This window comes from Cnephaeus nilssonii (assembly GCF_951640355.1).
Source record: "Cnephaeus nilssonii genome assembly, chromosome: 10".
Classification (NCBI taxonomy): Eukaryota; Metazoa; Chordata; class Mammalia; order Chiroptera; family Vespertilionidae; genus Cnephaeus; species Cnephaeus nilssonii.
Genome location: NC_137081.1, coordinates 53,868,523 through 53,896,300, shown reverse-complemented (window position 1 = coordinate 53,896,300; position 27,778 = coordinate 53,868,523). Strand labels below are relative to the sequence as shown.

Genomic DNA, 27,778 nt, shown 5'->3' with positions numbered 1-27,778 from the left:
TTATTGCATGGTTAGTGAAGGCACCTATCGCTAAGAAAGTGAGGCAGGTAAGCCATGCAAAGATAAGGAAAATAGTCTTTGAGGCAGAAAAACAGCAAATACAAAGTCAGTGGGGCTGGAGTACTCCTTGAGTTATATAAATTTAGGAGAATTCTTATTAGAGTTTATTTAAGTTAATAAAATTAAATTCATTAATTCCAAACATTTTTGTGAAATTGTTCTCAAGACAAATGAAGAACATATTCTCCATATAAGAAAATTATTACTTTTTCTTTATATTTTTTAGATGTTGCTAAATTTGCATAAGAAGAGTTGGATGGAAGGTTTGACACTTCAGGACTACAGTGAACACTGTAAACACAATGAATCAGTGGTAAAAGAGATGTTGGAATTAGCCAAGAATTACAATAAGGTAAAAGTTACTGCCAACATTTATTTCTTATAGTCTTTGGAATATGTATGATTACATGTCAAGCATTGTATAAATATAATTAGTTAAAATAGAGTGGCCTCATTTGTAGATCAGATAGTAAATATTTTAAGCTTTGCAGTCATCCGATTTGTCACAACTACTCTACTCTGCTCTTACAGCGTAGGAGTTCATAGAGGAAGGAGTGAGGCTGTGTTCTAGTAAAACTTTACATACCAAACCAGGCAGCCGGCTAGATTTGGCCCATGGGCTATTGCTTCTGTAGACTTGTTAAAATAATTTTACATTTGAAGTCTCTTCATTTTCAGAGGACTTTTTGCTGGAAGGAAAGGGGAACAATGAGATATTATATTTTAATGCTTCCTATATAAAATTTATTTTATGAACGTCTTGGGGGATGTGATTCAATCTATAACATGTATTTTCAGCTTTTTTACCAAAGCCACATAAAGAACAGGTTTTACATTTTGATCTAGTGTAATGCAAATGTGTGTGTATAAATTGCATTTCTATAATTGCAAAAAAGTTTTATGAAACAGTATTTACCCTTATTATGTGATACATTCTATTTTCTTTTTCATTTGACTAAATTTTATTCTGTTTCAATTATACACAGAAGTATTACACACAAATACATATAGCTTACAACCCATTAATGGGTTGAAAATCTAGAATTTGAAAATATAAAGTATACACACACACACACACACACACACACATTATACAATGATGTGTTTATAAATATTTATTGCCTATCTCCTATATAAGTTGGAATGGAAAACAACTTCCTTCACTAATAGGAAAACGGGCAGCAAGAAAAGCTGATAACCAGAATACCAGGTCAAAATTGGTGTATTCCGTAACACTTTAATATTCACATTGTCCACAGACCAGCTGCATCAGTATCACCTGGGCTCTTCTTAGAAATGCAGACTCTCAGCTACTGAGTCACAATCCACATTTTAACAGGATTTCTAGGAGATTGTAGACTCTCAAGCTGGAAGTTAGAGAGCACTGCCATAGAGAAGTCCATGTAAAGCACTGCAAAAGTTCAGAGGCTCTTGCTTTTAGCTATGGATGACCCAGGAGGCTGTCTTAGATGATAACCACATTTGAACTAGATATTAAAGCATAAATAAGATTTAGACATACAGAGAAATGTTACCCTAGGCAAAATGAACATCACAGGCAAAGATTAGGAGAGACAGAAAAGGCAAGGACATGTTTTAGAACCTGTTTGGCTAGAGTACGTAATGCATGAGGGTGATAATGCGGACTAAAGTGTTTTTAAAGTTATTGAAGTCAAGTAGCAGGGTATCAGGATACAGTTTTTTTATATACTAGTATATATATTGATTTCAGAGAGGAAGGGTGAGGGGGAGAGAGATAGAAATATCAATGATGAGAGAGAATCATCAATTGGCTGCCTCCTGCATGCCCCCCACTGGGGATCCAGCCCGCAGACCTGGGCATGTGCCCAGACCAGGAATCAAACCATGACCTCCTGGTTCATAGGTCAATGCCCAACCACTGAGCCACTTCAGCTGGGCAGAATAAAGTTATTTTTTATCATGGGCATGATATATCCAGAACCTGACTTTAGAAACATAAGAACCAGACTTGAGAAGCACAATTTGAAAATGGATTAGGAAAAGGAGTGCTGTAAATGGTGATTCTATTTAGGAAGAGCTTGTTGTTACCAGACAAAAGGGAGTAAGTATCTGAATTATCGCAGTGGCAGTGGGAATGAAGGCATCAGTCGACAAATAAAACATGGCACCCATTGGGTAGATGAAACGAAAGGAGGAGGAGGAATCGAAGTTGAATTCAAGGTTTCCTGCCTAGATGACTAGAAGTATGATGGTACTATTAACAGTCCCAATTTGGGTAGAAGTGGAAGGATTGCGAAAAGAGATAAAGAGTTGCATTTTAAATAAGCAGAAATGTAGGACTACAAATTAATGGTAGGGGCTAGAGCTTATGATTTGGAGACAGTTAAAATTGATATTGGTTATCACATCAAAAAGTAGTATTTCTCTTTTTTAAATTAAACATCTTATCGAAATAAATATTAACATCTTATCAAAATAAATATTAACCAGGAGACAGTATATAAAATTTGCCCAAGTGTAGCAATGTCTTTTGAGAGATTTGATCTTTGAAAAAAAAAGTTGCTGGGCCCATACAAATTAAATTTCACAGACTTAGGTTTGGCTTTGAAGAGCATGCCCTGATTTATATATAGTGTTCAAGCTGGAAATCCCCTATGGTTCTAGATTACAAGGAAAATATTTTTATCTTTCTAGTATATATTTTTATGCTGTGAAGAGTAAAGAGAAAGAATCATTTATCATATTTGAAACAGTTAACCTGTTATAAATGAAAAAGTTATTGAAAGTTATTATTCAGCAGACTGTAGGAATGGTTTTCATTTCTCTGTAACGTTACAAGTTTAAGTAAATTCATATTGGTACCACTGCCAGGAAATAACCTATTTATGGTTACTGCTGCCCATCCACAGAAGTTTTTTGCTATTTTACAGTTTTTAAAAATCTCTGTAGTACTCAAAAACTTGTAAGGTTTTAGTTTTAAAATGAAAACAATGTGTAAGCTGTGATATGAAGGAGTCCAAATTTGGAAATGTAATTCCCTCTGTGATTGAAAGAGAATGTGGTGGAGTTTTTAGTAACACTTAAAATATAAAAAGAAAGGCCCGTGCCACCAGTTTTTTTTTAGTATTCTTTTTAATTGGTTGGTGTTTTAAATTAAGGTAATTATTGTTAGGTGCCAGTTAGCTCCTAAAGTAAAAGGAGGTTAGAAAATAATTAAATTCCTTTGTTCCAACTTTTCAGTTTTAAGTCTGAATTCCATATTCAGATTCTGCTTGATTAGTCATTGATTTCTCTAATTATTGAACTTCAACACCCACCACTCTTAGTCCAAATTTCCTAATTCATGCCAGGTGCATCAGTTTTTAAGATATTGCTATTTTATTGGATATTTATAAATGAATGATAAAAGAGCATTTTAAGAATAGCATAGGCACATAAAAATTTACCATGTTTTCAAACATGTAGTCCTGTAAATGCTGAGTTCTGACAGTTTGCTTTTCAGGTAGAAATATTGCCTACTTAGAACCTTAAATAAACTTCGGATATACCTTTTATGTATTTACATATAAAATATGTAATTACATAATTATATTTGATTTACTACATTAGCTATGTTAAATATGAAAATGTTTGTGCTAGTGCAATAAGATTAGAAAAACAAAGTGATATAAGTATTGGGAAAATCAGGTCAGATTATCATTATTTAAGTATGATAAGGGTATGTTTGCAAACAAACATAGAAATCTAACAGACTAAATTAGAGTTCTGTTAGAATTCACTGGCTGCGTACCTCAGTTGCTTAGCACATCATCCCAAGGTTGTGGGTTTGATCTCCAGTCAGGGCACATACAAGAATCAACCAATGAATGCATGAATAAGTGAAGCAACAAATTGATTTTTTCTCTCTCTCTTCCTTCCTCTCTCAAATCAATCAATAAATTTTTTAAAAATATGTAATTATTATAATCTAGAATTATGTAGCTGCTAACCATGCAAATGCTCGTATCCAAAAATTGCATATTATCTAAAGAATTCTTGTAAAATAGTTATTAAAAACAATAATAAATTGGACAAAAGAGCTAGGAAACTCTGAAGACAATAGCATATAAACATGAAAAAAAAAAGTTCAACCCTATTAAGTAATCAAAGAAAATTAAAATTGGCCCTGTCCGGTTTGGCTCAGTGGTAGAGCATTGGCCTGTGGACTGAAGGGTCCCAGGTTCGATTTCAGTCAAGGGCACATCCCCAGTAGGGGGTGTGCAGGAGGCGGCTGATTGATGTTTCTATCTCTCTATCCCTCTCCCTTCCTCTCTGTAAAAAATAAATAAAAAATATTTTTAAAAAAAGAAAATTAAAATTGAACGTAGAAAATTTCCTTTCAAATGAAAAAAAAATGTTTGGGAAAATGCACCATTAGTGGGGAAAGTAAAATGATACAACATTTTTGGAGGCCACCTTCTAATTTTACCTTTCCATTTTAAATATATATAACTAGAAGCCTGGGGTAGAGGACTTGGGAGGTTGGCTGGCTGGCTCCACCCCCTGGTTGAAGTCTGGTAGAGGGGACAATTTGCATATTACCCTTTTATTATATAGGAAATATTCCTTTAAACCAACATGTTCTCTTTTGGTTCTCTTTTAAGGGTTAATTATGAAGAATAAAAAACTACAAATACCAACTAAAAGAAATACTTGCAAACTGCTATTATATGTGAAAAATTAACCTGTATAACAATAATAAAAATCCCTACTATGTTACGACACCTATCTCACATAGATCTCAACAAATTATGTTAAGTGTCACCTCTTAGGTGCAAGGAAGGGGAATGATATACTTTATGTAAATCCTGATTTTCAGTTTTTGAACTAACCAAGTGATATTTATACCTAAGATTGTATTACCTCAAAGTAACAATAGCTTAAACAAAATAGAAATATATGTCTCTTGCAATTCAAGACCAGTATGAAAGTTTGACGTCATCACAGACCCAGAACCCTTCTGTCTTTTGCTCCACTTCCCTTATGTTGGCTACATCCTTTAAGTCACCTCATGATTTCATGGTGATTGCTGCAGCTTTAGCAATCCCATCTGAGTTCTTGGCAACAGGGGAAAAAAAGGAAGGGCAAAGAGGGATACCTCCCAGCTGAATTAGTTCCCTTTTAGAATCCCTTCCGTAAGTCTCACCCAGCACTTCTGATTATATCTCAGTGGCAGAAAATTGAACACCCCTTGTTTTGAGGAAGGCTTTAATGTAGTCTTCACCTGGGAGCATTTCTGCCTTTATAAAATCAGGGTTGCATTACAAAAGAAGAAAGGGAAGATGTATATTGAGTAGGCAACTAGTACGTAAACTCTGCCATAGAAATTTTTTTCAACAAGCTGGACTATAACTTCTCTCTCTCTCTCTCTCTCTCTCTCTCTCTCTCTCTCTCTCTCTGCCATAGAAATTTTTTTCAACAAGCTGGATTATAACTTCTCTCTCTCTCTCTCTCTCTCTCTCTCTCTCTCTCTCTCTCTCTCTCTCTCATACACACACACACACACACACACACACACCTTCATTTTATATCCCTATTTCATGTGATTACATTTTAAAATTGGATTGTCTATAGGATTTTTAGAAAGACTTTTTATGCTGGTCATGGCCACTTAATAAATTATGGATTTGGCTTTGTTACTATTCAGGATGTGTCATTAAAAAGTAGTAATTTCCTTAATTACTATGAATGTTGTTTTGGTCTTTGGAGACTGATAAGACTGTGTTTAAGTCACAATTTCATTGCTTATCAGCTGTATGGTTATATGTGTCCCCATATTTCTTTGTGCACACTCATTTTTTTTTTATATATATTTCACTAGAGGCCCAGTGCATGATTGAATCATGCATGTGTAGGGTCCCCTACACGCTTTCGCTTTCGATCGCCGGGGAGCTGGGTGCCTGTCTGCTCCAGCACCAGGCCTTTCTGAAGTCTCTGCCGCGCCGGAGGCTTCCGAAAGGCCTGGTGCACCAGCAGACAGGCACCCAGCTCCCCCGCTTTTGATGGTCCGCGGCGGGACGTGAGCTCGCTGCCCCAGAGGCCCCTTCTGTGCCGCAGCACAGCCATGGCGCAGACGCTGGCCCAATCAGCTACCCCGGCCACCCCGAGTCCCGCCCCCTGCGCCTCCTGCTGGCCCAATCGTGGGCGTAGCGGAATGATGGTAATTTACATATTACCATTTTATTAGGTAGGATACTGCATTCAAAATTTGAGACTCACCAGGCAAGTAGAGCCCAAATGTGAGCTTCTTAAAGAGCAAGAACTGTCTTACTCAGAATACTTAAGTGATTATTGAATGTATAAAATGATAAAAATTCTGTTGAAGACATGCATAGAGTGTACTCGAGTGGTATAAGCTATTCCAAAACGGAAATTGGAAAAATGTTTTATAGTATAAGTATTACTGGAATTTACATATGATTCTCCCAATAATTAGTGCCTAATATCTTCATATATAAAATGTGGACTAACTACTTCACTGGGATATTTTAAGAATTTAGTAAATTAATATTTGTAAAGCATATGTATGTTAATATTTAATTCCTTATAGTTGTAGGAAACCAGTTTTATTGTTTTCCATACTCATACCTCTTATACTTTCTTGGATCTTTTTTTTTTGTTTTATGATTATTACTTTTATTTTCCCTCATATGTTTTATAAAAACCATTTTTGAAACTTATTTTCTACCCCCAAACCCATAATGTGACTTTCAGTTAATAGTCAATATCTTGACTTGATATAAAAATCAAGGAAGAAGTAAAATCCACTAGCAGTTATGCAGAGATTGTTTAATACTGAAAAATACTAAGCAGGTGATTTTAGAAAGCATGTACTTTAAATGGGATTATGACATGTTAGAGAGTAAACAAACTTAACATGTCAAAGGGAAAAAAAGAAGCCCAGGGAATAGTTACAGAAATATGAATTGGAATAACAGACATGGTGTCATAAAAGCAGAGGTTAAAAGAGTAGAAGAGAAAACACGTGTTGGAATAGCTCTAAGGTGTTCAGAAAATTCAAGAAAACTGAGTCCATGGAACTCTCTTGGTGGAGATTCTTAAAAGACTATTAATGAGGTACCAAAGATATAATCCATATTTGTTAAAGGATAAATAAATGGTAGAATTTGAGGTACAGGGTTTCCACTTGAGAAATGTGACCATTATAAAAAAAAAAAGTGGACAAGGTTAATGAGTTTTGTAAAAGCCTCTTTGAGATCAGGGGTACGTCTGAGGGGATTGTGATAACATAACAGACCAAATTCCAGGAATTTCTTAGAACTGTGCAGACCGTGCATGATGGGATAGCCATCTGGGGGTCTTTGTTGATAAACTGTTAAAAACGTTTCTAGTGTGAATAGCCACAAACATTTTCAGTGCTTTTTTGTTGGTTGAGTAAACCGAAGAGCACAAATGCAAAAGCAAAATTTGATGCCAAATCACAGAAGTTGCCATAAACACAGAAGTTCCCCTAGTGAGGACACTGCCTGTGCCTGAATTTCATTTGTTTCTGCTGCTACCCTTTCTTAATTTTTCCTGGTGACTTGCCAGATTAGAATTATGAATGAAGACGAACTGGCCTTGCCCAAATGGTAGATGAAATGTAGGTAACTTAGGTAGATGGAGAAAATATTTTAGGGGGTTGATGTGGTGATCTGGTCTATCTTAGAATGTAAGAGATGTGCTTATTACTCTTTTGTCATGGAGGTTTGCAACCTTAGTATATGCCTAAATCTACAGCTGCTCCTCATTTTCCAGATGGCATCTATGGCTGGGAGTACTTTTTACCATCTGCACTTCTCAAAGAGTTTGTGAACTCTCTATTTTAATTATTGGAAATGGAAAAAACTAATTGGTAAAGTTGTTACATGGTGTAGAAGATTTTTAAAATTGAGTTTTTGCATCCTACTTAAGTTTTCATATAGGGTCAATGCTTTAAATGACGTTTGATTTTCATCTTTACATATCTGCCATGTTCAATATTTGCAATACCCCAAAATACTCCATAATAACTATTTTGTACAGGGATGGGTATTTTGAGCCAAGTTCCAAAACTCTTGCCTCCTTTCAATACTGTAAAGTACTGTTCTTGGCAGAGCATAGAGCAGCTAACACTGAATGGATATAGAGTACAAACTTATGTGAATTGTTCCATTCATCTAATATGTTTTCAAGTCAGTCATTAAGGTATAGTGTCATAATTGTAAAAGTAATTGAGGACAAACTTTATGTGTTGCCATGTATTCATATATGAAAAACATTAAGATAGAAGCAAGTTCCCAGTTAGGAAATACCAGTAGTTTTTTAACTAGCTGAGAATAATATGAATGGCATCTGACTCTGAAAACGAACATATTCTCTATCTAGGGAATTCTGGATTTGGAGTGTTAACTTTATTTCTCATTTTTGCAGTTTTATCAGTCATGAGTGTATTTCCTAATGATGTGTTGTAAATAAGTATACTGTAATAATCAGTGAGTACAATACTTATTTGCCATCTTTTCTTTTAGGCAGGTTCTACCAGGGAAATTCTCTAGATAGTTTGTCCATTTATAAAATTAGACACTTGCCATCTTTGCTCATTTTCAAGTTCTCTGTTTACAAAACTATTAAGAAGGTGTGAAATGCAGCCAAACTTCCCAGTTTATGGGAAATGTCTGATGATTGCATTTCCTACATGTTCATTGTTCACACATGAAGAAATTTGGCAGCTGCAAGATTATTAAGTTAGAGTATCCAAATCTAAACCTCACTGGGATTTTTTGGTTTCCTGCTTTCTGCCACCACCATCTCATCTCCTTTTGTAACCATATTTGTAGTACGTGCTATTGTGTTCTTTCTAGTGGGTGATCCTTAAATTTTCTTTGTTTTCCATTTATCAAATACTATGAATAAATCATAGACCAGGAGTTTATCTTATGTACTTCTTATCCTCCAGTTTAGCCATCCCTCAAAAAATTCCAGAATAGTTTCCAAATAGTTAACTGGTGGTCCAGTTTGGTATTTTCAGTGCCTTTTACATATTTCCTAAAATTAGTTGTCAAAATGATGGTGATAATAGTTTTCATTACCCTGAAGCATATTCTTAAGATTAGTAAAATTGCATTTTTGTTCAGTAAATTCTTTAATAAAAGGTCCTATGAATGAAAATTATGATAGCCATTATCTTTGGTGATTATTTTGCAGTGGGAAAACTAAACTTAGGATTTGAAACTCTGTCCTTTGTGTTTCATTCACAGGCTGTAGAAGAAGAAGATAAGATGACACCTGAACAGCTGGCAATAAAGAATGTTGGCAAGCAGGTGAGGTGTACTGTAATAGGTTATACAGTCGCATAATAACACGCTCTTGTAGAGTTAAAACTATTTTAGGGCCTGTTCCCCACTCCCACCCCCCAGTCTGTTCATTCTACATTTCTCTTCTGTCATGTAAATGTGACACTAATTTTAAAATCATTGAATTATTCAATGTCATATTCTCTCTGCCACCTAAAGAGAAGTAAATCACAAATATACCTGTGAGATTTTAGTGAAAATACCTTACTAGAAATAAATGAGGAAACTTTTGCCCTGAGTTAATTTTTAAGTATTATTTTTACTTGAAATAATAATAACATTGAAGATAATAGAATGGTAAATTAATTTCATATGTAACAGTTTTTTAATGATATAGTTTAGCAATATGTAGGTACTATTCCTGAGAAAGCTTAGAGAGCCTTATTGGATTATACTGAGTGACGAGAAAGGGTTTTAAGTATTTGCTCTTTCACTTTTCTAAGATGAAATATATATTTTAAGTTCCTCTTTCCTAAGGATTGGGGAGAACACACCAACCAATTAAAAGAATCTACAGATTAATTAGACTGTTTTTTAAAGAATGTTGATTACATTTTTTCATTTCATGGAACATGGTTATCATATTGCTGATGTTGGCAGAATCTTGATATTTCAGATGCAAGACACTAAGCTGTCTTTGCTTGCAGCCATCCTACCATATGCTCTGATCCCATCACATCTCACAAGCTATGTAGGTTTGGGCCAGGACCATTCTTGGATGGGAAATCTCTAAGAATCACCCAGCTGCCACAAGAAGTAATGTAGATAACTGTGGGAAGTGTGTTACCAATTCACTACAAAACCAGTTACTCCAATAGAGCAGTAGGGGCAAAGGTCTGACTTAAAAATATCACAGTGATGAAATTAAATCCCACTACATTCTGAATATTAGAATTTAAAAACAACAAGAACCTTCCAAAACAAAAACGAAATATAGTTCATCTTATTCTTTCATCTTAGGGATATGGTCATTCCTGTTGTCTTTTCCCACTACTTATTTTCATCTAATATCTATTAAATCACCAACTTGGAGACTGCACTGTATAAAATTTAGTAACTGTTTTTTTGTGTGTGTTTTTTTTTTTTAAATAACTCTGAAGCTAAAAATAAGTAAGTAAATAAATAAATAAATAAACTCCGAAGCTGTAGTTTCTTGATGTGTAGGTTTTATATAATAATTAGCAATAAATAAAAGGACTAAATTAAATGTATAATTGGCAAAGTGTAATAATCATCAGAATCATTTTTAAAACAGAGTACTTCACTGGTTTGGCCTATTGCACAGCAAAAGCAAAACTGTCTGTATTGGAATTAGACCAATAATCGGCTTCTCCTGCCAGTCTTTTTTAGTCTCTTTCACCTAAAACACTCTAGGTCTTATTTCTGAAGTAAAGAAATTTAATATTGTAGTCTAGTTACTTGAAATTACTTGTAGCATGTTGTATCTCTGGGTTGTTTAAAGAAATCAAGTACTTTGAAATTGTAGTTTAGAAGAGAACAGTCAAGAAATAATTCCAGTGATGAACATTTGTTTAAAGTTAGGAGTCTTGAGTATTTTAGCAATACTCATAAGAAAATAATGCTTTAATTAGAATATTTTTATTGTGTGCAATATATAGCCTTTATTTCAAAGCTTTCAGATTTAGCTGAAATACTTCATTCAGCTCAGCATGAAACAAACATAAATATAAATTAAGATTTTAATTTATCTTCCTTTACTAAAATGCAATTTTTAGGCTGTTTTTTTAAAAAAATATTTGATTGATTTTTAGAGAGAGAGGAAAGGAGAGAGAGGAACATCGATATTAGAGTGAAACATCGATCAGCTGCTTCCTGCGTGGCCCCCATCAGGGATTGATCCCACAACCCGGGCATGTGCCCTGATAGGGAATTGATCTGGCAGTCCTTTGGTGCATGGGACGATGGAGCCATACTGGCCAGGGCTACTACAATGCAATTTTAAACTTTTTTTAACTCAGACATTACAAATATAGATTTGATCAAGGTTAAGTTAAAGGATTGTACCTATACACTTTCCTCTGACACTTTTTTTTTTTCAAAACAGCTGCATGAAAGATTTATTCTTGACATTTTATAATTGATTCAAATTGTATTTAAAATTTTAAATTACTAACAGTGACTTTTGACCCAAGAATATTTCCTGAATCACTTAAAGCACTGTTCCCTGAATATTAAAATTATAGAAGAATTAAATTTAAATTTTAGAGGACATGATGAGAATTCACTTTGAACTCTTAACTTTGATATGTCTGCTTTGAGTAAGTACCACTCAGACATTCAGTATATGTGCGTGGCAGAAAATATACACACATACTCAGGTTTGATACACACGTATAAATGCTTGTACTTTTTAATTGAATATTGCAGGCTGTATAGAATTTTGTTACTCTTTATAATCTTTGGTACAGAGTTATAGTATTGAGTGTGTAAGTCAGTCTTTCATTGTGTAATCTATTATTTTATCACTTAAATTTTTAACAAATGTAGAAATCCTAAAAAGGTAACAGTGTATTAGGAAGATTAAATTGTAAAATATATATCAATTTAGATTTGGCTTTTTTGACTGAATTTCATTAGCTACTGAAAAAAATCTAAGTAATTTGTCTACCAGTAATACGATTCTTTTTTTCTTTCTCTTTCCTTATTTTTTTTTTTTCTTTCAGGACCCCAAACGTCATTTGGAGGAACATGTGGATGTACTTATGACTTCAAATATTGTCCAGTGTTTAGCAGCTATGTTGGATACTGTCGTATTTAAATAAAGCAGTGCAGAAAGCTTTTAGTGATACTTTCAGTGTACATTACTCTATTGTTCCTAATGCTCCAAATCAAGGGACCTCTGAAGGTGTATTTGGTTAAATGTAAGACATCTGGCATCATTTGCAGCACTGTAACACCTTCAGTCTCAGTTGTGCAATTACTTCTGTTTCTTTAGTCAGGGTCTTTGCAGATTCCAAAGTTATATAAGAATACATCAAAGTGGACAAATTTTGTTAAGATCCCATTTAATATTTGAAGAAATCAGTAACACAAATATATTTTGATTGTTGCTTACAAAATAAAGTACATTTACAATCTATGTCTCCTGAGGTCTTTTTGGCACTGGGTGGAATTGACAGAGTAACATTTGACAGTGCTTTAGAAATTTCATACTAAGATATGCTTCCCTGTGCATTTTAAGATTTTTATAACACATGAAACATCAATGTGATAACAAAACTTCTGAGTGGCTACCTCATTAGTGGGTAATGCAGAAAAATGCTGACATCTTTCATTTAAAGTATTTGTCACAAGTTAATATTGTATAAACAATATATCTTGTTAATCAGGATTTCAGAAGAGTGCATTGAAGAAGGGGCAATTTTGATGTAAACTGTTATTTTTTAAAAAGAGTACAATCCACCAATTGTGTTGAGATTGTGTGGGAATTTTCTGCTGCAAATTCCACTAGACATAGAAGGTATACTGTATAATGTCTTAAGAAATGAGAAAAGTAGCCCGGCCTATGTGGTGCAGTGGTTAAGCATCGACCTATGAACCAGTAGGTCACATTTTGATTCCCCATCAGAGCACATGCGTGGGTTGCGGGTTCGATCCCCAGTGTAGGGCATGCAGGAGGCAGCTGATCAGTGATTCTTTCTCATCATTGATGTTTCTATCTCTCCCTTTCCCTTCCTCTCTGAAATCAATAAAAATATTTTTAAAAAAATAGAAAAGTAGCCATAATGTGAATTTAATATAATGAGCACATAAGCAATAATTTTGTTACTGTTTTCTCTCCTCTTTCTCTAACTTAGAAGTACTCAGTTTTCTGTTAAAGACAAAAATTTGACTAATGGCAGTTTTTGTAGATGACCCTATCCCATAACCTGCTTCTAACCTGATGATGTTCTTAAGTTCAGTCCCAAATACTCATGGTACAGCACCATACTGGGTATCCCAAAGGGTGTTGGCAAAACATATGGAGACAAAGACTTAATTCTTATCTGTACCCTTTATGAAAATATGGCAAAAATGTCTAAAGGAGGTTTTACTTGGGCACTTAGAATTTAGACTTAGCCTCTACTAGGGGTGGCATGAACGAAGAGGTAGATAGAATTCTTGTCCTATTTGAACAATTCCAGGCTCTTACGGCTTGCCTAATGAGAAGTTAGCAAAAACTAAAAGTGGAAATGTCTTAAATTTCCATTATATTTTGCAGTCTCCTTTTGGTGGAATAAGAGATATTCTGAACATTTCTTGCTTTTCCTGTAGTTTCTTCTTTTAAATACGATGGTAGTATATTTTATGTAGGACATGTAATATGTATTAATTTAATTGTTGGCATACAACTAATCATTTGTAATTAAAATATAAATGGAAGTTCTCCTTTTGCCTAATGTAAATGTGTGTGGGCTATTTTTTTGGATACGTGATTTTCCCCTTTACATAAATAAGGTTCTATGACTTATTTCACAGATACTGTTCATTAGAACTAGTCAGATTTTTTATTTATTTATCTTTTTTGTACAGTATGCCCTCAGAAGAAGGCCTCAGTGATGCAATGGCTATTCTCAACCTTCTGTTTGGAAATGCTTTTTTTTTTTTTTTTGTTCCACTTAAGCCCCCTGAAAATACCTCCTGAGTGAGTGTGGTGACTGAGAAAGCTTACACAAGTCTCGTCTTTTTCCCTTTTATGTGATCACCTCATCTTCCTGGGCTCTCCACAGCCACATACCACTTTCTTTCACTTGGTTCATGTTGGAGACATTCCCAATTTCAAAACATCAGAATCCCTTCCCTATCCCAAACCTACATTTTCTTTGTAGATTAGAATGCCTGAAAAAGAAGCTCATTGAATACACCTTTGTCTCCTAATGTATCGCTATTTTAGCAGCAGCCTGATGGCACAGGCACTTAGGTATTGAAATGACTTACTGAATCACAAGTTCAATGAGCCACTTTTCAGGTGTGCATGTGTTTGTGTGACCATCTTTACCCGTGTACTAAACATTAAAGTAGCATTAGAACAAAAAGTCTTGCTTTACTCTTAGACTAGTATAGGGGACATTGAAAGTTCCAGCCTCACTATTCAGTGTGATCTTCCTGGAACAGGAACACCTGGGCCCTCTGGGAGCTTATTATATATACAGAATCCAGGCCCCTCTCCAGACCTGAATCTTGGCATGGTTCCTATGCAATTTAAAGTTTGTCCTGCTCTGCATAAGTATGGCTCAAAAGCTGACCCTGGGGCAAGCCTTAGTTCTCCTTGAATATACACTGAGTGGCCAGATTATTATGATCTCTGAACGCATAATAATCTGGCCACTCAGTGTATATCCTATATAATAAAAGGTTAATATGCAAATTGTCCCCTCAACCAGGAGTTCGACCAGCAGGCAGACTGGCAGGCCAACCGCCCATATCCCCTCCCCCTGGCCAGGCTGGCCGGACCCCACCCATGCACAAATTCATGCACCGGGCCTCTAATATATATATATTAGAGGCCCGGTGCATGTATATACATACATACATACATACACACTGAGTGTATATATACATACACACACACACACACATATACACTGAGTGGCCAGGTTATTATGCGTTCAGAGATCATAATCTGGCCACTCGGTGTATATAAATTGAAGGCATAACCTGTATGTGAGGAATCACTGAATTTAGTACTGATAAAGTAAGTGTACATTATCTCCTAATCTAATACTGAAGGATGTGCACTTTAACCTTTTCAATACTTTAACATTTCATTTTAGCATTCTTCATTTTCAAAAAACAAAAAATGTAGGGTGCTAGGAATAACAGCCTCAAAAAAGAGCCCAGGTGGAATCTCACCTTTTTGCTACACATTGAAGGCTCTGTGTCCTGCTGAGGAAGGAGGGGGTAACTCTGGAATCAATGCAGAGGGGAGACACTCAGGGACAAAGAGTTTCATGATCAAAGAAAAGGGAATACAAGAGTAGTTAAAATAGAGCCAAAGCCTCTCAGAAATGGTGGTGGAAGGTAATGAGCAGAAAAAACAAGTGTCAAATAGTCTCATAGCCACTGACTCCAATCCCGCATCCCAACGCCTCAATAGCCGAGGCCCTGCTTGTTTATTAAGCTTCCAGGGAAGGAGCTGAGATATGCTTCTGAATGGAAAATTGGGTCTGGCTGTATTTTCTCCCAGAAAACTGTCTCGGCTTGAGTCTAGGACATCTGGTCCATCAACTTGTCCTGCCCAGGGCCTTGCTCGCGGCGCCCTGCTGGAGCCGCAGCTGGTGCCCTCTGCAGCGAAGGCGTCCTGCCCGCCTGGGCGCGTAGTCCGAGTTCAGCACAGCCCGATCTAAAAATGCGCCCGCCTAGGTTAACCCCTCTCGCCCCTGCCCAGGACCCATCCAATGTCCCCAGCACCGCTGAACCTCCGGGAGCTGCTGGGGAAGAGAGAAGCGCTCTTTCCAAGGAACAGGCCAGGACCCATCCAATGTCCCCAGCACCGCTGAACCTCCGGGAGCTGCTGGGGAAGAGAGAAGCGCTCTTTCCAAGGAACAGGCCGTACCGAGCGGAGGTGCCCAGCCGTTCCTTGGGCGCGGCAAGAGTGTGTGGTGTGTGCCCCGGGGTCTGCGCCTTATGCCACCCGCTCGCTCTCCCTCAGTTTCCCCTCTCAGGGTCGCCAGGGTCCTGGGAGCCTCCTCTCGGGCCGCTCGGGAACCCTCCACTGAGCCCGAGCCCCAGCCCCAGCAGCGCCCCGCGAGGAGCCGCCGCATGTCAGCCAGCTCGCAGGGCGGAGTGAGCTCGGGTGCGGCGCTTCTCCACACTCGCGCGCGGCGCCCCGGCCCCGGGGGAAGCGGCAGGAGGGCAGGTCCGCGGGTGCCGTGCCAGGGGGAGCCGATTTGGGCGCAAAAAGCGTCTGCTGCTCTTGGCCCTCCGGTCCGGTCCGGGCAGGGGCTGGCTCCTCTGCAGAGCGAGTACTAGATTTCTTCTACACCTGGGGTTGCTTTGGGCCTCCTGCTAGATATTTATGCCAACATCCTTTAAATTGCTGCTTTTCTCAATTTCTCCTCAGATTCTTCGCATTTTAAAATTATTGGCGTGGGTTCTTTTCCTCTCCCCCAGATTATATAAACACTGCGCGCACGCGCGCGTGCACATATACACCACACACACACACACACACACACACACGAGTCTTCAGTAGCGATCACTGTGTTGACACCACTTCCACTCTGTCTCCCCAAATCAGTGCTTCTAACGAACCCATTTGCACGAGGACTCGGCCCCTTCCTTTTCTAGTAAGGCTTTTGAACCTGTCGCCGGGGCAGTACCTTGGAGACAATGTAGTGCGGTGAGATGCGGGGCGCCTGCCCCCAGTTAGATGCTCTTCAGATAACATGCAACCAAGCTCGCTGATAAAATATTTAGGTAAGACCTCTTAAGCATCACTGCAAGTACATTAAGGCACTTCAGTCCGACAGCTTATGATTATTTCAAAACTTAAAAAGATCACAGATTCTCACTGTTCGGTGCTCACCCAAGAAACCGAACCTTCCGGAGGTCGGTGGATGGGTGAGTGAGTTGCTGCTTTTCGCCCCCACTTCTCCCTCTTCCCGCCCACTTTCGTCGCTGTGATTCTCAGCAGCAGTGGTTTACTTATTTATGAATTTAAAAGGTGTATGTTGGGGTGGGGGTCGCCGAGGATACACAGGACCTGCTCACAAAGGACTGGCTCAGGTGTTGTGCGCTTCTGTATTAACTGGAAAAGACAGACTCTGGAACTTTTACAGGGCGAGAAGAGGCCACCAGCTCGCGCTTTGTATACTTTGCACTTGAAATCGTTACATTCAACTGAATATTTGGCTCATTCAGATCCGAAGTCTCCTAGCATCTTCGAATTCCCTCCTCCGCCCCTCAGCTCGAAAGGAGGAAGGGGGGGGAGGTAGGAAAATGTTTAGTAAATTGCACATCTTTGAATCTTCCTAAAGCAGTGGTCACAAAGCTTAAAGGTGACACAACAGTGCTCACGTAAAACCAACACACATTCCCCACCCCCCACCCCAAGTCAACAATAAAATCGTCCCCTTCAATTTGCCATGATCATCGCGACCAGGAGCCAGGTGATTATCCTAATTAATGTCTATCTAATTAAATTACTGTCAGCAGTTAACCAATGGCAGGAGCCGTTTCATCGGCTGCACAAGCAGCAAGATCAAAAGTGAGCGAGCCTTTTCTGATTGCTGCATAGTGTCAATTGGCCAATCTCTTCTCCCAGGAGGAAAAAAAAAAAAAAGTAAATCAAACCTTTGGGAAGCATTCGCTGGATGAAGTGCTTTCTGTCTAGTGAGGGGGTCTGTGGATTTCTAGTTTATGATAAATAGGACTTTAAAAACCAGGGACAGGAGGGCGCGTGTTCAGGTTCTAGAGCTATGCAGCTGGAGCACTGCCTTTCTCCTTCTATCATGCTCTCCAAGAAATTTCTCAATGTGAGCAGCAGCTACCCACATTCAGGCGGATCTGAGCTTGTCTTGCACGACCATCCCATTATCTCGACGACTGACAACCTGGAGAGAAGTTCACCTTTGAAAAAAATTACCAGGGGGATGACGAATCAGTCAGATACAGACAATTTTCCTGACTCCAAGGACTCACCAGGGGACGTCCAGAGAAGTAAACTCTCTCCCGTCTTGGAGGGGGTCTCTGAGCTTCGTCACAGTTTCGATGGCTCTGCTGCAGATCGCTACCTCCTCTCTCAGTCTAGCCAGCCACAGTCTGCGGCCACCGCTCCCAGTGCCATGTTCCCGTACCCCGGCCAGCACGGACCCGCGCACCCCGCCTTCTCCATTGGCAGCCCCAGCCGCTACATGGCCCACCACCCGGTCATCGCCAACGGCGCCTACAACAGCCTCCTGTCCAACTCCTCACCGCAGGGCTACCCCGCGGCCGGCTACCCCTACCCGCAGCAGTACGGCCACTCCTACCAAGGGGCTCCGTTCTACCAGTTCTCCTCCACGCAGCCCGGGCTGGTGCCCGGCAAAGCGCAGGTGTACCTGTGCAACAGGCCCCTGTGGCTGAAATTTCACCGGCACCAAACGGAGATGATCATCACCAAGCAGGGAAGGTAACGCTACCTTCTCGGCTGCCGCTCCTCCCTGGGGCGGCCCGGGGGCCAGCGGTGACCGCCGCGGCTGCGGCGATTGGGGATCGGGAGCGGAGTGGAAGGCGCTCGGGTGCTCCCTAGAGTTGGCTGCTTTTGGAAAAGGGGGACGGGGAAGGTAGAACCACTGCGGTGATGCTGGGGGTGGGGGTGACCCCTCTCTAGGAAGGTGGTCGGGAAGGCAGTCCGTGGCCAGGGAAAGGCGAAAGCGAAGGGAGAGACCGGGCCAGCGGCCGCGAGTGGGGAGGGACGCCCGGAGGCACGACAGGTGGGAATGCGGGCCGCCGACCTCGCTCTCCACCTCGGCAGCGATACCCGCCGGCGCCCCCACCCCCGGCCGCCGGCCGCGCTCCTGCCCTTCCCCTCCACCCCGTTCCCCACCAGCCAGCGTTCGCTACCGACGCGGAGGGAACAAGTTTTGCTTTGCTATCTGGCGCCGCGCTTCTTGCTTTTAATCTTTTAACATTTATGTTTTCCTCCTTGTTTTCTCTCTCTCTCTCTCTCTCTCTCTCTCTCTCTCTCTCTCTCTCCCCCCCCCCTTTAATTTAAACAGGCGCATGTTTCCTTTTTTAAGTTTTAACATTTCTGGTCTCGATCCCACGGCTCATTACAATATTTTTGTGGATGTGATTTTGGCGGATCCCAATCACTGGAGGTTTCAAGGAGGCAAATGGGTTCCTTGCGGCAAAGCGGACACCAATGTGCAAGGCAAGTCCTTCCAATTAACACGTTTTCCTGACACTCGCTTAGGTGAGAATGATTAATTAAAGCCTTTGTGGACAGGCTCGGGCGACTTTTAAAACGGTCGGCCAATGACTTCTAAAAGGGAACGAGGGGGATAGGGGGACAGACAGACTGAGCGGTGAGAAGGGGGAGGATTATCCAAAAGCTGTTTTAATGGGGTGCCCAGTTAATCGGAAGAAAGCGCGGCCTAAAAAGCCCCGGCTAATGGGCCTCTACGTGGAATGGAATAAGGTGTGTGTGTGTGTGTGTGTGTGTGTGTGTGTGTGTGTGTGTGTGTGTGTGTGTCCTACGCATCGAGGAGCTGGGACTGGGCAGTGCCCGGGGCATGTGTAAACAACATGTTTCTTTCTCTAGGAAATCGGGTCTATATGCATCCGGATTCCCCCAACACGGGGGCTCACTGGATGCGCCAAGAAATCTCTTTTGGAAAATTAAAACTTACCAACAACAAAGGAGCTTCAAACAACAACGGGCAGGTCAGTGGCTCAAGTGCTATTTCCTCTCTCTCTCTCTCTCTCTCTCTCTCTCACACACACACACACACACACACACACACACACACACACACACATTCGCCCCCTCAACATTCCGTTCATTAGTTAAATCAGCATGAAAAACTGGATACATGTTTCTTTGCTTCATTAAAAAGACTTTAAAAATTCTATTTTCACCCCCCAAAATTATATTAAATGATCCATAAAGTTGTTCTCCTCCCCCCGCCCCCCGCCCAATTTCCGAGTTCATGACCTAACCAAGTACAAATACTTGATTGATTTGAGAAGGAAACCCACAGGATCGGCGGATTTTGAAAATCTTTGTTTCTCGCTCAAGGAGGAAGGACTAGGAGAAGCCCCGAGGCGCGGGCGGGCGGGCGGGTTCTCCCCCGGTGCTCGGCGGCCCTGGCTCCCAGAGGAGCGCGGCTGGACCGCTCCAGCTCGGCGAGACCCGAGGCCACCAGCCGGCGAGACCCCGGCCATTCACCCCGGGGGGCTCCGACCGGCCTCCGCGGGCCCGCGCGCACCGCGTTAACGCGCCGCCCGGCGCTTCCCTTTCTGTCGGCGGGACAGATGGTGGTCTTGCAGTCCCTGCACAAGTACCAGCCCCGCCTGCACGTGGTGGAAGTGAACGAGGACGGCACGGAGGACACCAGCCAGCCCGGCCGCGTGCAGACGTTCACTTTCCCAGAAACCCAGTTCATCGCCGTCACCGCCTACCAGAACACGGACGTAAGGAGTGCTGGCTGGGGGCTGGCTGGGGGCCGGGCGCGGGGCGGTGGCACCTGCTTCCCCCGGCACCCGCCAACCCGGCTGGGCTGGGGCACCAACATCAGCAGCAGCTGGCTCTGCGCACCTCCCCTAAATACCTCGCCCGTGGAATTTACGTCTCTGTTGCGGGTCATCCGGGCCACCTTTGAGGTGCTCAGGAGCTCTAGGGCCCCTTTGCTTTGGAACGTTTTATTTAGTTCTCAAACTAGAACAAATTTAAATATGCTTTTTTTTTTTTTTTAAAAAAGCCCCCTTTCCTTTAGAAAACAAGCAGATTTTACCCTGCATTTTATTCTTGGCAATCTGTGGCATTGCCTAATATGTATATACATATCTATATCTCAGAACTAATGGCTGAAATAAACACCACTTTTGGGGGAGCAAAAGAACATACTAATTCATATATGTAAAAACTACAACAGATTAAATTTGGGCTATGGAATGAATTTTCTAGCTCTTGACTTCTTCAACATTTGCAAGTTTGCAAAAACCAAAACTGATTTTAAGATGCAACTTGTATGTTTGGTTGTGACTCAGAAGCAACCAACTTTTAAAAATATGGCGAAGTATTTAAAATAGGCAATTTTGGTGATTAATTCCATCACCCCTTAGAGACTTTTTGTCTGAGTAAGTGCATTATGTGTAACAAGCATTTAAAAAAATGTGCATTTGAACCAATTTAGAGCACATAGGAGAGCTAACTGAAAGCAGTGCTTTAGTTTGGGACATCATTAATTTAAAGATGTTCCTCATAACTTTCATGATAACTCACCCCCCCCCCCCTTTCCATCCATGCCCTCAACTTTTTCAGTTAGGAAAACCTTACTATTTGATGAAATCCTGGGCCTTAAGCCCCTATAAAAAGTGGCAGATGATATATCCTCAAACACCCAATCCTCCTGTATGGAAGGTGAGATCAAATTAATCTTTTTTTCCTCTTTCCCAGATTACACAACTGAAAATAGACCACAACCCCTTTGCAAAAGGATTTCGGGATAATTATGATACGTAAGTAATTTTGCTCCTTTCTTCTCAAATAGTTGTGGAATTGGGCTTTAGGTCAAAGGTGGATTGTTATGTACAAGGTTTTTGGAAGCTAGAATGTGTGAAGACAAGGTTGTTTTCCAGGTTTTCCCTCTCCCTTTTGTGGACTTCCTTTCTCTCTGGCTTAGTACTTCAGTAGTTTTGGTCAAAGGTTTCCTCCACCTATTTTTAGCTTCCTTATAAATTACAAAGTTGTTGGGGGGCCTCTGAGACTGGCTGGCTGGCAGGGGAAGCTGCCCTGGTTCCCGGGTGCGGGAGTTGTATGTGGCGCTGCAGATGCTCAGCTCAGACTGTCTGTGTCTGAAACCTCCCGATTCTGCCTGAAAGTGCATGTGGCTCTGGCAGTTGTTACAGTCTCCTTGGCATATGTGACTTTTATTTACCCATTTCCAAGTTTTGTGTAATAGCTTTTCCTGTGCAAGTTTACTATGGACTGAATAAAAATGTGCACCCACCATAGGCAAATTCATGAGCAGAGCCACTATAAAGCCATTTCAGGCTTTGGGAAGGAACTGGGTGCTGTTGCTGTGTATTATTTATAAGCTTTGAGAGAAAAATATTTCCTCTTACGTGTGTTTTAATGAAAAGTGTTGGTTCGCTTTTCTCCAAGCCTCCCTTACCTATCTCCATTTCTTTTCTGCCAACATGCTGTCCTCTGGGGCAACAGCAGGTGTATACAGTGCTTTCTGTGCATGTTCTAGCATTCTTGCTCAGAGTCCTGGTATAGTGCCTAAGAGTTCAGATAGTGTTCTATAGCAAAATCTAATCTAGATTGCGGGGATCCCCATGCCTTTTCCTGACCATAAAAGGGAAGGGTAAATAAACTTTAATTTCACGGCTTGCATTAAGTGCCTGGGATAGAGCTACAAAATTGAAGACGTGTTTGACTAGAAATAGATTAAATTTATAGAGAAAGAGACAAGTGGCTGCTTCTGTTCCATCTCCAGGTGGTCACCAACATTCTTTTCTGGTATTTTTTATAACAAATTGTGCATCCTTCAAAATTAGTTCAAAGGACGCAAGCTTCACCTATGATTACCTAGAATAAAAACTTGGCTCCTCTAGTTCTCCCAGTCTAAAAAGGTGGACCCGGCACAGTGGAAAGTGTGTGGCCCAGGAGACCAGAGATATTGGTGTCTGTACTAGGGGGGTCTTGTAGATTTTGAGCTTTTAATTCTGTTGTGAACATCTGTTCCAAAGCATTTATTTTGCACAAATCAATTCAGTAATCCCGAGTGCGTGGGGACCTGGATGGGCATCTAAACTGTGTCTTTTGCAGACTGTTTTTTTTTTCTTTTAAAATATTGTGGTGGTAAACAGAAAAAGACATTTGCACCTTGCTGGTTATGTTCCCTTTCTGCCTCCTTCTACTTCTCTTATTTGGAACTGGACTGAAATTTCAGGAGGGAAATTTTGTGCAGTAAACAAAATGGACCCGAGCAGCTGCAGAGTACCCTCACCTGCCCCTCCTCTGGCTGACTTCCGTTAGGAAGACCAGTGCCCTGTGATTGGTGAATCACTATGTATTTTTCACAAAAGGCTTCTTTACCTATACGAATAGACACTTTAGCTTTTCAGGGGTTCATGACATCTCCCTTTCCACTGTTCCCTTGGTTATTTGGGCGTCGCCAACTCCTGGAGAAACTGGGAGAGCAGTAAGAGTTTAGGGGGACTAGCAGGATGCTTGGCCACTCACCAGGGAATCTCCTCCCCAAAGGCTTAAGGTCTGACAAAAATGAGGCTCTCTTTCAAAACAGTCTGCTGATTAAATACTAAAACCTTTACGTGTGAGCTAAATAAAAAGAGAGGCATGTGTGTATGTGTCTGAGAAAACACTTCTACCGATCTTGATCCAATCTCCGGTTCCCTCTTAATTCTAATGGGATTTTCTAGGCCCAGGGCCTAGAGTTAATATTTTGATTATGTTATCTAAGGTGATTCCCAGTAACACAATTACTGTCTGGGCAATTACCTATAGGGCAAGTTATTCAACGTCCCCTGGCCTCAGTTTTTTTTTTTTCATCTGTAAAGTGGGGGTAATGATGGTACCTAACTCCAAGGATTATTGTGATAGTTAAATAGCTCACCATTTGTACAGTCCTAGACAACAGTGCCTGGCACCCGGTCAAGTTGTATAAGGGGTAGCTATTATTAGTGGGAGATTGCTTGGAGGAAGTGGACAACTGTCCTCTAAGAGTTTGCCCCAAAGTACTTTTTTTTTTTTTAACCAATAAGGGAATCCAAAGCTGGGCAGAGAAGGCCAGAGTAAAGAATACTTTTTCTTTGTAAAAGAATTGATTGATTGTTGACTTTGTTTCCAAGTAGTCATTCTGGTTTGTACCGGTAGAGGTGGGGGCTAAAGGGTCACACGCGGGGAAACACGACAGTCAGTCCTGTGGAGGCTCCCAGCAGACACCCTCGGGTGTCAGGCGGCTGGTGGAGGCCAGTTTTTCATGATCGGTCCTGGGACGGCCAGCAGGTGTGTCAATAGGAAGAAAGCGGGTTTAAAAGGGCGGAGGAGTGGGCCCCTTGTTTAGAAATTTGGTTCAGAAACTCTCTCCGCAGAGGAAAGCCACTGGGCAAATAACACCTTAGTCCCTGGGTCAGCCTGCCATCATGTGTACCTGTGCTGGAGGTGCGGGATGGTCCCCTGTGCACTTGGCGAGGGTGAGAGCAGGGGGCAAGGAAAGCCCTCCTCTTGACTGGAATCATTTTGGGGCAAATGGCTCCCTTTTTAATTCCACGATTTATTTTGGAGAGCATGCAGGTCCGTGACCTTTTGTCTCCATCCTGGATGGCAAGTTTCAGATGCAGCGTGCGGGGCTGGGCGAAACGCGGCGTCCTTTCCTTCCGTCCCCCCCAAGGGACCTCTGCGCCACCCGCGGTTCTCTCTCTTTCCTTCCCTCGTAGGATCTACACGGGCTGCGACATGGACCGCCTGACGCCCTCACCCAACGACTCGCCGCGCTCGCAGATCGTGCCCGGAGCCCGCTACGCCATGGCCGGCTCCTTCCTGCAGGACCAGTTCGTCAGCAACTACGCCAAGGCCCGGTTCCACCCGGGCGCGGGCGCGGGCCCCGGGCCGGGCACGGACCGCAGCGTGCCGCACACCAACGGGCTGCTGTCGCCGCAGCAGGCCGAGGACCCGGGCGCGCCGTCGCCGCAGCGCTGGTTCGTGACGCCGGCCAACAACCGGCTGGACTTCGCCGCCTCGGCCTACGACACGGCCACGGACTTCGCGGGCAACGCGGCCACGCTGCTCTCGTACGCGGCGGCCGGCGTGAAGGCGCTGCCCCTGCAGGCGGCCGGCTGCACGGGCCGCCCGCTCGGCTACTACGCCGACCCGTCGGGCTGGGGCGCGCGCAGCCCCCCGCAGTACTGCGGCGCCAAGTCGGGCTCCGTGCTGCCCTGCTGGCCCAACAGCGCCGCGGCCGCCGCGCGCATGGCCGGCGCCAACCCCTACCTGGGCGAGGAGGCCGAGGGCCTGGCGGCCGAGCGCTCGCCGCTGCCGCCCGGCGCCGCCGAGGACGCCAAACCCAAGGACCTGTCCGACTCCAGCTGGATCGAGACGCCCTCCTCCATCAAATCCATCGACTCGAGCGACTCGGGGATTTACGAGCAGGCCAAGCGGAGGCGGATCTCGCCCGCCGACACGCCGGTGTCCGAGAGCTCGTCGCCGCTCAAGAGCGAGGTGCTGGCCCAGCGGGACTGCGAGAAGAACTGCGCCAAGGACCTGGGCGGCTACTACGGCTTCTACTCGCACAGCTAGGCCGGCCCGCGCCCCGCCGGCCCCGCACCGCTCTTCCCCGCTCCTCCTCCCGGCCCCCGCCGTGCGCGCCCCCTCATCTCCTTGGACCCTCGACTACCGTCTGCAGCGAATGTGACTTTGACCTGTGGTTTGCACAGCGGTTTCTGCAGTTAGCGCACCGACCTTCAACTTGGCTGTACACCGTTCGGTTTTCCTACTTCCTCTCCTTCTGTGAAGTGATACTCCACACACTTCTCCTCCCACCCCCGCCCCCACACCTCGTCTTTTTCTCGCCCCCTCCTCCTAGTTGTGGTAATGAAACTCTTCACCTTGGGGAGACCTGGGGCAGCCTGGCAGGCAGCAGCGATTCCGACCCGTCAGTCTCGGCCTCCCCAGTAACCGTAGGATGTTGACTCTAGAACCTGGATCCACCCAGCGCGTCCTTTCTTATCCCCGAATGGATGGATGGATGGATGGATGGATGGATGGTAGGGATGTTAATACTTTTAGTGGAACAAAGCCTGTGAAATGATTGTATATAGTGTTAATTTACTGTAACGAATGGCTAGTTTTTATTCTCATCGTCAAGGCACAAAACCAGTTCCTGCTTCACCTTTTCATTCATGTCTTTGCCTTTTTCTCCACCCACCTCTTCCCCTTTAATTTTTGTTTTCTTGAGAGATAATGAACAGTATTCTAAGAGGCTCTGGAAACCTGAAATACTTGATAGATGTAATGATGAGTTTCTCCCTTCTCCTCAACCCATTGCATGAAATAATTGCTCTGTGCCCTAATGCACACACGTAGCTACGGAGAACCCGACCAGACACCTGCGAAGGACAGGTGTCTGTTCCTAGCCAAGTCGACTAAGTGGCATGAAGCCTGCGAAGCAAAGTTAACTGGACTTGTATGTTCCCCCCTCCTCCCTTCTAAATAGAATAGCTCAACATAGCAATATTATTTTGCCTTATTTGTTTTTCCCCGAAGTGCCAAATTCATTACTGGTCTGTGCAGGTGCCAAATATGCTGACAAACTGTTTCTGAATATCTTTTCAGCCCCCCCTCCACCTTTATATGCTGTAAATCTTTGTAATGACGATTCCCCTAATAATATAGATGACTGACTTGTTGGTAACTATAGTGTAGTCTAGTGAAGATGAATTGTGAGTTGTATATTTTACTGCATTTTAGTTTTGAAAATGACTCCCCCACTGCCTAGAAACAGCTGCAATTTGACTTTCTTGGGAAAACACTAGCATTAATGCAAGTAAGACTGATTTTCTCCCCTCTAAGTCTTGTTATATTTGATAAGAAACATTTATCCCCCTGGAAATAGATTAGTAGGATTTCTAATGTTGTGTAGCAAACCTATACTTTTTTTTGTATTTTAAAATTAATGTGAAATATGCATCATACACAATATTCAATCTAGATTCCAGTCCATGGGGGGATTTTTCCTAATAGGAATTCAGGGTCTACACGTGTGTATACTTTGGCTCTCCTGTAAATCTAATGTTGTGATTTTTATATTTGTTTCGTTTTGTCTGTGAACTGAATAATTTATACAAGTACACACTCCATTGAGAAATGTTTTGTTTTTTGCTCGTTTGTATCGTCTGTGTACAACAAGTAAAATAAATCTGGTGAAACACTATGGTGTTTGAAAGCAGTTTACAGTTTGAGAATAATTGAATTATTATAGGCAGTAACTTTTAAGGGTTAAGGAAGAATGACCTGTCCCCACTCCAGTATGGGGCAGTCTGTTTAATGGGAACCACCTCCCATCCCCCTCTTAAATTTGTTTTATAGCATTGCCAGTGAATCCCCTTTTCTTCTTATTTGCAGTGACTTAGCTCTCTGAGTCATTTCACTTTGTTGGAAATAATCCAAGCAGGAAAACGGAGGGTCTTTAATAAGGAGTTAACAATTTCTTTAAATTTTACAAAGTAAGGCGCGAGGCTTTGAGTAAGAGTAGGGTGTAATGTAAGTGCATGTCAAATTAGGCTGTTGACCGCAGCTTTAGGCAGAAGTCGAAAATTGTCTTTAAATACGAGGCCTTGGACGCCAGTGGCGAGTCTGTAAATGCAAACACAGAATGGCCTACATTTCTTTAATGGGTGGTTTGGGGGTTGGAGAGGGGGTGACCAACTTGTAAAAGGTGAAGTTTTTTTAACCACGGAACTTAAAACTTGATTTGGGACGTATCTGGGGGCACTACTCCATCCTTTCTGTAGTGGAATCCATGCCCACGCCAGATCCCCATCGCTGGAGAACAAATGCAGAAAGGTGGATATGCCAGCTGGGGGAGCGGGTCGCTGCGTCTTAGTCAAGGGGTCCGCCGAGCTCTGCCTTTACCTCGGGGAGAAGCGGTTTTTGTGCTTTGTCTCCAGAGGAAGGAGATCCAGGAAAGAGG

The 27,778-nt window shown here is 42.1% G+C and overlaps 2 protein-coding genes across 2 annotated transcripts in view; both read left to right on the top strand.

Annotated features, from left to right (window-relative positions):
• Positions 1 to 13,816, top strand: part of PSMD14 (proteasome 26S subunit, non-ATPase 14) — an 88,879-nt gene extending 75,063 nt beyond the window's left edge. Inside the window, exons 10-12 of the mRNA XM_079782069.1 lie at positions 287 to 412; positions 9,321 to 9,383; positions 12,101 to 13,816. Coding sequence (XP_079638195.1) covers positions 287 to 412; positions 9,321 to 9,383; positions 12,101 to 12,199 — 288 coding nt within the window. The 3' untranslated portion in view covers positions 12,200 to 13,816. The remainder of the gene's footprint in view (positions 1 to 286; positions 413 to 9,320; positions 9,384 to 12,100) is intronic.
• Positions 13,817 to 17,836: 4,020 nt separating this feature from the next.
• Positions 17,837 to 25,584, top strand: TBR1 (T-box brain transcription factor 1; the record flags this gene model as incomplete). Its single annotated transcript, XM_079782707.1, has 6 exons — positions 17,837 to 18,528; positions 19,118 to 19,272; positions 19,663 to 19,784; positions 20,376 to 20,534; positions 21,520 to 21,581; positions 24,528 to 25,584. 6 exons carry the CDS (start codon positions 17,837 to 17,839, stop codon positions 25,384 to 25,386), a joined length of 2,049 nt encoding a protein of 682 aa, XP_079638833.1. The 3' UTR covers positions 25,387 to 25,584.
• Positions 25,585 to 27,778: the final 2,194 nt, after the last annotated feature.